The sequence below is a fragment of the Uloborus diversus genome, chromosome 6 (genome assembly GCF_026930045.1).
Source record: "Uloborus diversus isolate 005 chromosome 6, Udiv.v.3.1, whole genome shotgun sequence".
NCBI classification, from domain to species: Eukaryota; Metazoa; Arthropoda; class Arachnida; order Araneae; family Uloboridae; genus Uloborus; species Uloborus diversus.
The window spans coordinates 79182784-79196502 of NC_072736.1; the positions used below are offsets into that span (position 1 = coordinate 79182784).

The 13719-nt window shown below is 33.3% G+C and overlaps 1 protein-coding gene across 1 annotated transcript in view; it reads left to right on the forward strand.

The window, feature by feature from the left end:
* Positions 1 to 10825: 10825 nt before the first annotated feature.
* LOC129223988 (arginase-1-like) overlaps positions 10826 to 13719 on the forward strand; it is a 59058-nt gene continuing 56164 nt past the window's right edge. The window contains exon 1 of the mRNA XM_054858380.1: positions 10826 to 11065. Coding sequence (XP_054714355.1) covers positions 10949 to 11065 — 117 coding nt within the window. The 5' untranslated portion in view covers positions 10826 to 10948. The remainder of the gene's footprint in view (positions 11066 to 13719) is intronic.

Sequence of the window (13719 nt, forward strand, 5' to 3'; positions counted from 1 at the left end):
GCCTTTTGTTAGGCTTATGTTTTCTAAATTTTGAAGCTCTATACTTTTGATGATCTTTGAAAATATTTGCTAAAAAGCCCTTTCATACATGAGAAAAATTTTTAGTAAAAAAAGGAAGGACGTTGCTACTACTCCTCGAAAATAAGCAGCTATGATTGGCTAACGTAGTCTACTCCAGTAGGGACTACTTATTGGCAAAATAATCGCTCATTTTGGCGAAAAACTTCTAATTCTACAGGAAATAAATTACATGACGAATTATACACTTGAGTAATATTGTCGGTTGCCATTTTTTTCTTGCGTAAAGAGAAATACGCTCGGAATCAATATTACAAAAGTTTTGAGGCTTTGTCGTAAGCGAAAGCATTTTAAATGTTTCCTTTTTGATTACCTATTCAATAAGAAATGCTGATGTGTATGAGAATTTTGTGGGATCCTTATTCGGAACTCCAGCGCTCGAATACGCTACCTTGCGGTGATTTATAAAACTGCGTCTGCACCTAAAACATTGCCACGTTGCGCATCACGTGTGTCTGTTGACGTAAACGCGGTCAGTTTGTTCTGAGTAACGCATTCAACATGTCTAAGAACGCCTTCAACAACAGAAATTAATTCGTCCCTTAGTAGTATTCTCGAGCTTCTCAAAATAATTTCGAAAGCTTCTAAGCTTCTCAAAAGTATTAAATGGTGGAAGCGTAAACAAGAAAACTCTGGATTAACAGAATTGGATAACGTTATAAAAGGTAAAATTTTTTATTGTTTTGTATGAATTTGTAAGAATATGGGGTTTTTTTAAATCTTAAATTAATTAAACTTACCATATTTTACAGCAGCATTTAGTTGGAATGGACAGTATGCAAAATATTTTCTTGATATATTATCGTAGAACAAAATGAATAACCGAGAAAGAATTTACTTTATTCCTTTTATTCTCAGCTGAAAGGTTTCGCCAAATTTGTTTAGGGTTATTAATTTTTAGTATTGTGCGAGCAAAGTAGCCTTGGCGAGATTTCGCGTTTTTAGTTAAACCATTTTTAATTTTTATCATAAGTGGAATAAAATGGTAGTAAGATTACAGAATTCGATAAGTGAAAGGAAATAATGGTCAATCAACTGAAAAGAAAACTACCACCATATATCCGTGAGAATTTTGTTGATGATTTGCATAACATGACACAATTAAATCGTAACTCAGAAATTAGAAAAATCGAAACAGAAAATTTTTAAATGAACCGATTCGGGAATTCGAGAGAAATAACTCAACTACAAATGGAAAAAAAAATAAGCGCTAGCCAAGCAAGGCAAAAAAGTATCATCTTCTTTCGATAACAATTTGTAATGTCACATTGAATTTTCTAGCATTAATTGTTATTCTTGTCAGGCCACAATTATTATTTAGTTTTATCAAGAATTGATAAATATCGAATTCAACATCGTGGAAATAGCTGCTTAGAACTACGAACTACGTAGTTTGCATGAATCTTTGACGTTTAGTAATGCTTCTTGAATTCTCATTTCTTTCTACGTGGGCCAGAATATCCACAAGACTTTGAAAATTAATTTTAAAAGAATAAAGCGAAAAAATCATACGTACGAACAAAAATCACAACACTTTTAGCATTTTCTTCGTTACCATGTGCGTTTGTTGCAGGGAGTAAAAGGAAGGAGACGAATCTCCATGTAAGCAGTTTGGCAACAAAATTCCACTTCCGCCAGAGGCCGCTTCAGTTTCATCTCTCGCACTGTTTATTTAGCATTGTGAACAAGTGTGTTTTAAAAACTATCACCTGTATATTTGGAAGTATTAAACTACTTTCGCCATGAAAGCTGTTCAGAGAAGCATAGATTACTTTACTCCACCCTAGGTTTTTGGCATATTTTGCATTCGATGTGTTTGTGTTTCTGCTACGGACTTTAGCGAGCATTCATTCTTGTTATGTGTTGTGCAATTTGTGTTCTATTTTGTATATTGTTTTTGATATGGCTGTTCTGCTCATTTGCCATGAAACTAAAAATGATTTTAGCTGGCTTTTGAAAACATTTTCTCCCAATAAAACCCGTAAATTACGATCCGGTTTTCGTAAATTTTTTGAGTACTATGCTTTTAATTTTAAGAGTAAATGAGAGGACTTGATTTTAAAGTTATTCATTTTAAAAAATAGAAAGAGAGTAGCAATGAACAACTAAAGTTTGGAATTTATATGACTAATTTTGTTTTCTTCTAGTTATATTTCCATGTCCTTTTGCTTCTTATTTATTAAATTTCACATATGCTTAACTTGAATAATAGAAACTCCACTGTAGTAGAAAAACTCAGGAACGCACTCATGTAGAGAATTCAATTGAAATTAAGATTGAACTGTTTAACATATAATTTTCATCAAAATATTTATGTTTTGCTTTTTTTTTTCTTCAAATTTCACTTAAATCGAGCGCAGAGCAACAATTCCAAACTAAATGTAATACATTAAGTTTTATGTAACTTTATATCACACGAAATTTATGTATGGAAAGGGGAGAAAGAAAGTAACTATGGTAAGTGAAAACGAAACACAATGTGATAAATATAAGCTATAAACTAGATCAACGCTTGTAATAAATAGCACTTTCTTGCAACATTATTTGTAATTGTTCACTAATAACTAACGATAAACAAATTTTTTTTTCAATATACAGAGTATTAATATTTTTTTTTCTAATCGTTTTTAAAGATAAATCCAACGAAACAAAAAAGAAAAAAAAAAAGGTTATTTCAGCAAAAGTAATTAATTAAACAAAAACGAAACTAAATCTTAGTGCACATAATACAGTGAAATATATTAAGTTATATGAGCTAATATCGCACGAAATTTGTGTGTGTGAGGGGGGGGGGGGGGAAGGGTGCAGGATAAAGAAACTCGGTGTAACAGAACGAAATATTGGAATAAAAGAACCAAGTAATTATGGTAAGTGAAAACGAAACATAGCTTGATAAATATAAACAATAAACTAGATCAGCGCTTGAATTGAATAGCACTTTCTTGTAAGATTCTTTTTTAATTGTTTGTAATTAACTAACGAAAAAGCAGTGTTTCTCAATGTTCAAAGTATTAATGATTTTTTTTTCTTATCGTTTTTAAAGATAAATCCAATAGAAAAAAGAAAAAAAAAACCCGGCTTTTTCAGCAGAAGTAAGCAAAAAAAGAAACTAAATATTGTTGCACATATTACTGTGAAATATTTAATTTTAAATGAGCATATATCACGCAAAATTTATGGGGGGGGGGGAGCGGGAGAAGGATAATCGAAGTAATTAAATAAATTGATTGGAGTAAAAGAACTAAGCAACTGTGGTACGCGAAATCTAACTTAATGAAACTCATAAAATTAATAAAAATAATAATTCTAATGGCTAAAACACAGAATTGATGTCTAAATTCTAGAACAAATACAAGAAAGAAAGTGATTTTAGGTCCATCGTGATGACCGCGCGATATTATTGAGTTTCAACAAATTTTTCTTATCAATGGCCCCAAACTAGTTAACTGCCGGCATCCACCCAGTCGAATACTCGGGGTCGGTCAAGCGAAATCTCCTTTTCCCCTTTAAATCAGGAGAGCGAACTGCGAGAGATGGACCACTAGCGCCACGAGTGGCGATGGAATAATCCGGTCACTTTTTCGCCCCGCTGACAAAGGAGATGAGGCTCCTTCCTTTTATTAGCCTCCCTGGTTTGTTGTAGTTTTCAATTCCGCCATTAGACAGTGACTTCAGTGCCCCCTATAGTTCGTTGGAGTTGCGAATTGCGATGAGGACTTTCCTTGAATTTGTTTTTTTTTCCTTTTTTTTTTGTGTGTGTGTGGGGGGGTGGGAGTACAAGTACTAGTTCTCATGAGTTTTCGAACTAGTATTATAGAGCAGAGTCCCTACATTTTTAGAGGGCGGAAGGGGTTAAGAGCTATGTATTGGAAAGGAGATCTCTTAATACTCTAATGGAGACTTTTGGGGAATGTTTTTCTTTTTATAATATAGTTTGAGTTCTTGAGTATTAAATGTCCCCATTCACAGGGGTGCCCACCTAGGGGGAGGATCATGGCATTTTTAGAAGGTGCTTTTAGGGGTTTTTTCATTTGGGGGACTCTTGCTCGGGTGTTTTTTTGCGATTTTGAGGAGTTGCGCCCTTGCCCATCGGGGATGAGCACCCCTCTCATTCAAATAAAGATTTTCAGGAACTACTGTCCTTAATTTGATGCGTCGCTTGAATAGGACCGTTGACGTTATTTAGGAAGAAATATACTTGGAGAGAGAGTTTTCATGGTACACAGGCTGCTTTAATTAGGTTTTTATAAGGGGCTAGTTTTAAGTGATATGTTTATCCTCATTTGAGAGGGACTCTTTTTACGGGGGGGGGGGGTACTCCGGCCATAGACGCCCATATAGGTGGCAAGTGAGGGCTCATGCCCTCCCCCCCTTAGAAATCACAGAGGTGTCCCCCTAAGGGCAAGGGCGCACCCCTCTCCATATTGCGCTCCTTCCCCCAAATGAGAAAAATACGCCTCCTTATAAATATTTTAATGGCGCAGTCTGCGCCATGACCCCCCCCCCCCCCCCCAGGTAATCACCCTTGGAAATCAGAACTTCCTTGATTTTAGTACTTTTTAAATGTATTAACATTTCTCTAGCTACTAATGAAGAAGTTATTAGAAATGTCAAATGTTTAATAACTCTAATCTGTACAGAAATCGGTTTCCACGGGGGAAATATATCCTGCTACACCATGGGGAAAATATCTGGGCCCACTCTTCACAAAATGTTGCATATGAGCGCCCATTTTCCGGGATCACAATGATATATCAAATACTCTGGGGTTAAATGGAGTTAGGACATCGCTCATGAGAAAGATTAGGCACTCTTGATACTATTAAACTGTTTCTTCATTCCAAGATTGTCACTTTTGGGGATTAGGAGGTGTCGACGCCCCCCCCCCCTCCCCGTCATAAAAAATTTTTTTGGACTAATGTCAACTACTATATTTTATATCCGAAACTGTTGACTCTTTTTGTTCAGCATCATTTTTAGTATTTCTTCAGGAGAGAAATCCGACTCCGACTTTGTATGCATATCGCGCGTCAGCATTACGTTAACGTCATATGTTCCTAAGCATGAATCTTGCTTTGTAACCGTGGTTCTGAGCTACACACAGACAGCACAGCTTATTTGGACGATATAGTTTATGAATCCCCTACTGTATATATGCACAATGGGAGAGGGGAGCATGAGTGTCCTCGGCTCCAGGGCTGGATCTGCGTACCTGCAGACCCCGCGGTGCAAGGGGCCCAGCGTCCCAAGAAATTGGGGGAAAAAATTGAAAAAAAAAAGTTAATTAAATAAATAAAAAAAAAATTAATTTGAATTTTGACATCTTGAATTCAAATTATGTTTTTCGCAATCACAAGTGTGTGTATGTAGGCGTGTGTGTTTGTGTGTGGGGTATGTGTGTTTGTGTGTAGGGGTATGTGTATGTGTGAGTAGGCATGTGTGTTTGTCTGTGTGCTGGCATAAGTGTGTGGGTAGTTGTGTATATGAATGTGTGTATGTGTGTGTGGGTGGGGGGGTATGTGTATGTGTGTGTAGGCATATGTGTTTGGGTCAGTGTGCAGGCATGAATGTGTGGGTAGTTGTGTGTATGTGTGTGTGCGTGCGTGTATGTGTGTAGCTGCGTATGTATGCGCGTGTGTGTAGGACATGGATGCAACCTGGAGACGGCTTTCGCTATAGGAGCAACATCGTGAGGAGCCGGTCGACGGTGACAGGGTGCGGAGGGTGGCGGTGGGAAAATAAAAAGGTAGGACATCAAAACAGTCAAATGAGAACAATAAGCAATCGTGATTGCTCAAAAAAAAAAAAAAAAAAAAAAAAAAAACCCACCAAGAATAATCTTTTTACGGATTAATAGGTAAAATAAATTTAAGTGATTGATATGCTAATTAATGGACGTATCTCAACTCCACATCAAGAAAAATTAATATTCCGTTGAGATTCTTGAGTCATTAAATACAAAATTTATCAAAAAATTTATTTTCCTTTTTTCTTCCCATAATAGGAGAAAACAAATATAAAATATGTATACACAAATCCCAAATAATGAGGAAATTAATAAAATATTTATAAACAAATAAAAATTTTATGTTTTAAATATTTATTTAGCGAGACTAATTTTCGTCGTCATGGTTACAAATCGTCTGCATTCAAGGCTTACCTCAAATAGTTTTTGCATAAAGGGTTTTTTTTTTTTTATAAAATCAAGTTTTTTTGGGAAAAACATCTAAAAATACTTAATTCTGGTAAGGATAAAGGTATAACATTATACGCTGTAAGTATAACCTTTATGAAAAGTGCACCAGTGCAATTTGGTCATATCTTATCTTTATTACCCCATCCTAATTACTAGATTTTTTAAATGAAAATGCCTCGTTTTATCTAACCTAGAAAACCACTGGTCATATGAGTGTGAATTTGTCTTCTACTCTCATTCTATATATAGAAACAAGAAACTCAACGAGTAGGGTCCTATCGCAATTCGTGATTTCAAGAAACATAATTTGAATTCAAGACGTCAAAATTCAAATGAATGGCAGGGGCTTTTATTTTTTCAAGTTACAACAATTTATACGTTTTCAAGTAAAATTGAAATCAAAGTTTATGTGTGGTCTTTGTATTACTGTGGGGTCTCTTGACCAGAATGTGCTACGCTGCAAATGCTTGAAAAAAAAATGACAGAATCTTGAAAAAGAGATTAAAGAAACAAAATTTTGAAATCTAAGAAATCATGGCTAAAACTAAAACAAGTGAAAATGTGTGAGGGCTATCAGCTAAAAACAGATAATTATAAATCATGTATTAATTTGAAAAAGAAATTCATATCCTCTCTAATATGCACACTTGAAGGATCCATGAGCAGTCAGTGCATGTCTGAAACAATTTCTTTTACTCATCATTTGTCCTAACATAACTGAACCAGCACTTATTAGCAATATTAGCAACCAAACTTCAAATGATTAAAATGTTTTTTTTTTTCCACCACACTTCTAAGATTTATATGAAATGGCTAGATGTAGCTGTTAAAAAATACAGAGTAGCTAATTCGAGAGGTTGCAGAAAATTTATAACAATCTGGTAGAAAACATTAAATATACAGACACATAGATTTGATACATGAACTTTATTTATAGCTTCCAAAAATATACGCATAGTAAGTAAAAATTCAAATGATCAAATCTTTATTTCTTCATGAATGAAACAGAAATATAACTGTTTAACAAATTGGATTTGATCAAAAGATCTTAATTCAAGGGAAATGGAGCAAGCCTCCAAACAATATGGTAAAAACCTTTTAAAAATTAACCAATTCCTCTTAAAGGAATTGTTATGAGGCATGTTATGTCTTCAGATACTTCCACCCTTTTTTGATGACAAGCAGACAAATTATACAAAATACTTTCAATATTTTGTCCAAATGTCTCGTTAGTTCTACCATTATCCTGCATCACACGTTCTACGTAGGATGCCATTAAAGTTGTCTTAACAAGCTTCTAGGCAAATATCTACAAAAAGGAGGATAAAAGCTTTAAATCTTCAAGAATATGCTCCTACTTAAGTCTTCCATTGAGCTTAAAAACTTACTTTCTAAATTTTCATTTAAACTATTTTACAAAAATTATGGGTGCTATTAACAAAGATGGGGTAAGAGATATCAAGACATGAAAGAAACAGGTGATCTAAAGAAGCTCCAAACATCTCTATATGGAGTAAAATTGGGTAACTTTTTCATCAAGGGTGTGTAAAGAGGTTTCAGAAGGCATAAAAATTACCTAACAAATACACAGTAAAAATTAATTTAGGTTAGCTATGCCAATCACTGTAAATTCAAGAGATCAATGAGCCTGAGCTGTTATCTTTCGCTAACAGCTCAGTTAGCTAAAGTTAACACAGTTCGCTTTTGCTCCTCAGATGTGTAGACAAAATACTACATAGTACAGTTAACTCTCAATCACAAAGTCCTGAAAAACCGGCTGTAACCTTTGAGTTACGGGAAGCAACCACAGCCTTCTCAAGAGTTAGGGACCCAATGAAATCTATGAAATAAAAAAATATTCGAGTTAGAGTCAACTGCATAACACAAATCAATGAAAAATAAAAAGTTAGAACATAAGGAAAAAATTCATGTACACTTGTTATTTGATGATTTTAAAGTTGAATAATTTCCTCCTTGATTACTTATTACAGATTAAAACTCTTGAAATATCACACACATTCATACTTCTGTTGAATCAGTTATTACTCTTCAGGCTCTGACTAAATTGAAAAGCATAAGCAGAGGAAATGACAGCAAATGAAGCTAAATCTATCTACTATGTACCATTTAGAGTTTCTGCATCTGCACATGCGAAATACTTCTTGGACTGCGGGGGAAAAAACAACTTAATTTAAAACTTAAATGCACCAATATTACCATGCATCATAATCATACTGGAATAATACACAATGCATTGTTTTTTCTACTTTTTCAAATATCAAATTGCAGTTGGTTCTCTGTTTAACCACATTCTATTGAATGACTTTTCATAGTCCCAGATACTCCCCACTGCAGTTTTAGAAGCATTCTATTTAAGTACGATTTTTTTGTGGTCCCCTGAAAGTCGTTAAATAGAGTCAACTGTATTGTATTTCTCATCTATTTCTAATTAAATCATTTATTTAATAGTTTTAATAGGTTAACAAGCTGTTTTTAATAGCTTACTCTGTTTAAATTTTTTCGAACACAAATCAGTAAACAATCAAAAGTTAGAACACATGGGAAAAAGTTCATGTAGGCTTGTGTCATTTGTCAACTTTTAAAGTCTAAAGTTGTATGATTTTCTACTTGATTACCTCTACAGATGAAAACCCTTGAAACATTATACAGATCCATACTTCTGTTGATTCAGTTGTTACTCTTCAGGCTCAAGCTAAACTGAAAAGTACAAGCAGAGGAAATGACTGACAGTAAATGAAGCCAAATCTCTCTACCATGTACCATTCAGTAAGGAATTCAGTTTCTGAAGCTGCACACCCAAAATACTTCTTTAACTGTGGGGGGAAAAAAACAACGTAATTTAAATCTTAAATGCAACAATATTACAATGCATCACAATGGAATAGTACGCAATGCATGAGTTTCCCTGTTTTCATAAACAAATTATTATATTTCTGTTGTATATTACACCAGGTTTCTACTTACTCAGATGAACAATATAGAATAGCATCCAAAAGGAGAACAATTATAATAAATTAATATGAATATCGGCCTTCTGTGCATAGAAAAAAAATCAAGAATACCAAATATCACGTGGGGAAACACTTTGCACACAATGCATTTTAACCTGGAGTGCTCGCAGACATATAAGATAAACACACCAGTTGTGATCAGTGCTTCAATAGAGGCCACTTCAAGGTTAATACTTTAGTTTTAAAAAATAGGATTCCAGGTCTCCCAATAAATTCAAAAGTGCATCAAACATCATTTACACCTCAATATGAAATATTAAATACATTGTAACATTTTTACCGGCATCAAATCATATTATCCACATGCAAGGCGGAGCGAAACAATTTTGTAATAGGTTAACTAGGTGCATCAATTTTTAAATACATATTTGATTCTTTAATAATTGAAGTTTTCAATACTGTTTTTTTTGGGCACTCATCTAGTTCTTTTGTGAAACATAAAATAAATTTAATTATTTAAATTTGCCTTACCAAATTATCCTTGGGTAATGCGAGTGAAACCATTGCAGTCCTCTAACGTCATAGTTGCCATAAACTCCAGGTCAAAATCACCAACGATTTAGCTGTTATTTACATCCACTCGACAAAATGCTGTCCATCTTAAGATAAAAGTAGCCTCACAAAAACGGGACCAGTAATGCATTGCCATGAAAAGAAAAAAGAAGCCAGGAATATAATTTACCAACATTACAGTGCAACAAGAATAACACAGTAAGAGAGCTATAAAAATATAGAAAAGATATTACATGAAGCAATTAGCATTAAGTATAAAATAATAACCCATAGCTATTTTAATTGCCTGTTGAGCTGTAGGAGCTCTTAGTATAAAAAATGGCAGTTAATGCAATAAATGTATCATCAGACAGAAAGCTACATTTATGTTAATTAAAAATACACCAAATCAAGGTCCCAAAAACAACAGAAATCTTCTTTGGTGACTAAATACGGTTCATAAAACCAATCATCGGCAAACTTAGGCTCATTAATGAATTCCGATACATTTTGAGCAATGTAGTTATTTATAACCTTATAAAACAGCTAATATATGCAACGTAGTATTATTTTTTAAAGAGGAAGCAACTTGTAAGAAAATTAGATTAAATTCCTTACATGTCAGTTCGCTGTACTGGTCAACACGCAAAACTTATACTCACTTGGATTTCCTTTCATTTTTGTCTTCTTTCCTTTTTTTGGCACTCTCGCCCGCCAAAAACATTGGTGTATTTTAATTTGTTCAAATGAAGAAAACTTCGCCCCTACTTCAAAAATCATTTCTCCATAATTACAATAATTAGATCATTAAAATTCTATCCATATGGGAAAGAATGCTGAGAAAAGCACGAGGCGCTGAGGCGCAGCAGTTGCTGCCAAAAAACAACGCGAGCGTGATCGCCAAATATCGAGGACGTCTGAAACCACGCCAAGTTACTTCAAAGGTTGCTAGAAAATATGAACCAAGTAAATGAAATGAAATGAATATCTTTGACGTCACTGATCAGAATCAGTGCGGTAAATTTTGTACATGGATTAGTAAACAAATCAGACCAATGACGAAATACTTTGTCTTAGCTCATACCAGCAATGAACTGTTACGTTCTAATAACTTTTTTATATCCTTTCTGGTTGTTTATTTAATGAAAAGATGAATTTCTCTTCCAGCATGAAAAAGTTATTGTGCAATAATTATTGTTTGATTAAAAGAGTTTCTTTTTCTACAAAACCTATTGGTTTAATAGGTGCACCTATCAGTAAAGGTCAAGTGAGTAATGTAATGTATTATTTTACAATTATTTACACGAACATGAATGCGTCTTTCCTAAAGTTTTGCGGATTCAGAATCGAAGTGCTGAGTTGTGGTTCCTTAAAAATAGATATGCTTAGTTTTGCAGTACATTACTTCAAGTTTATTTGCTAAGAAGTATGGCTATTTTCTCTTCATTTTTTTCTCTCCCACTTGGAAGGTAGTATGGAAAGAGTTTTTTTTTTTCTTTCCCCACTTGATTAAAGCTACTGCTTTTATGCGAGAATTAAAAGTTTGAAAAACAGGTTACTAACTGCGAAGTGTCAAATGCAATTCTGCTACTGCTTTAATTTATTTAGCTTTGCTAAGTTTTTGTGAAATTTAATTGTGAGTGTACTAGGAATTTTCGTAAGAAATGTAAATTTTTTGGAAAGAAATCTGTGCAATTAAATTTCTCATGTTCAAAAAGTTAAAGCAACATGTGGGAAATTCCATATCAAATCAACCAATGGTCAAAACGTCATGTCTTTAGATTTTGCTCATTTTTTGTTCCAATGGAGTATTACCACAACAGAGAAAATATACAAAGTTTTGGATTTTCACTCATTTGTTTTCGAATTATAACATTTTAAAGTTTTGACGAAGTTGAAAATTTTTCCTGACACGTTTTCTTTAAACGGTCGTAATTAAAAAACTATTTGACTCAAAGAGTTAAAACTGGTAGTGTTCTGTATTTAATTAGGTTTTATAAAATATGTGACATGACCTAGTTCTACCTTTTTCTTTTTTTTTAAACATTTTTTGAAAAAAAAAATTTTAATTTAAAAAAACTCAAAATCAAAATTTTTAATTTTTTTGAAAAAAAATTATGTTATTGAGTCTTACTTTAGCAACATTTATGCAAAATTTCATGATGGCATTATTGTGGTATCATAAGAAAAAAAAAATACTTCCTCTTTCAACATCTTTATTCATGTAACAATTCATACTGCTTGATCAGCTGGATCGTCCAAAGGGGGTGGAGGGATGGCAAAGACTGTGCCATTAAGATTTTTAAGGGGATGTTTAAGGGGCATTTTTCTCTGTAAAGAGGTTTCATCCCTGTGGGGGGGGGGGGGCTGTACAGTATTTGAGTAGGTGTTATTGGCACCCTTGGCTTGATTCCTTTAAATATATACAGATGTTTATTTATACAGAAATATATACATATGTATGTATATATACAGGGGTCTGTCCAGGATTTTTCACAGGGTCCGTTTTTTGTGAAAAAATCAAATAATTTTTTGAAAAGTGAATTAATTTTGTGAAAAATCAAATAATTTTGCAAAAAAAAAAAATCTTTTCTTAAAACAAAATGTTATAACTTAGAGAGGGCACAAACTGCATCATTTAAACTTAAAGTTGAGTATTTTTCTCTTCTATGTTGAGAATATCATTCCGGGGTGTTTTTTTGGTATTTAGCGGGAAGGGGGGCGGGGGGGGTATGGCATCGCTGTTTCAGGTAGCAAAAAAAAAAAAAAAAAACAGACGTGTGGGGGGGGGGGGGGGTTCAGCATTTAACTATTTGACCCAAGACACTCTTAAAAAGCACAGAATTTCGTTTAAAACTTATAAATTATATGATTTAAAAAAATAAAAAGAGATTTTATTTGTTTATCTCTTAACAAAGCGTACTAAACATCAAAAATTCAAAAAATCGGATTCCCATAGCAGATGCAAAGAGATCGCTATTCTCGAAGTGAAGGCATCAAAAGTATAAAAACGGCTTGTAAAAGAAATATTTTTGATAAAATTATTTTAAAATTGCATTTTAGAGTCCTATGATAAACATATCATTAATATTTGTGGACACAGTTGAAGCAAAAAAAAAAAAAAAATCATAGATTCAGCATTTTAATTTTTGACTCATAAAAGAAAATGGAATTTGCTTTAAAAATTTAAAATAAGTGTTCTAACAAAATAGAGACTTTTCATTTATTTGCATCCTAATAATAAATCCTTAATTCAAGGTTTGTCCTTAATTCAAATTAGCTTGAAAAAAGAACAAAATATGATTATCATATTGGATGTTCAAAGATTGTATTTTTCAAAATGTAGACATCTAAAGAAAAAAAACGGCAAGTAAAAGAGTTTATTTAAAGTTAATCATCCTTGTTAACATCGTAAAATCAAACCCATATACCTAATTTTCTCCCAAAATAACAGTTAAGCATCGCACTGCACCATAAAAATGCAAATATTGACAAGCTTGTAAAATGAGAATATTTTCTAATCAAGTCATTATAAAGGTTTAACCGCCAGACGCTAAATGGTGATAATTTTGAAGTTGGTAACCCTATCTGAAGCGATCATATTTTTCCCCCACCCTTACTATCCCTTTGCAGTTCTAAGTTCATTTCACTGATATATATTATTGTTATTGTTTATTAAATCAGGAGCAGGGAGAAAAGTGCTTACCAACGCTTTTTCAGAAAAGTTTCAACAACACCGCTGCTAATTAGCTGTGATAAAATAAACAAAATTATTTAAAACCAAACTTTTTTTCAGCTGTTAATTTCTTTCCCAGAAACAAACAACACGCATTCATTATATTTATTTGGCAGTGCATTATATTTATTTGGCAGTAGCAAATTATCGCTTGCAGGAGCATCACAAGAGTGCCGATTTTTTTT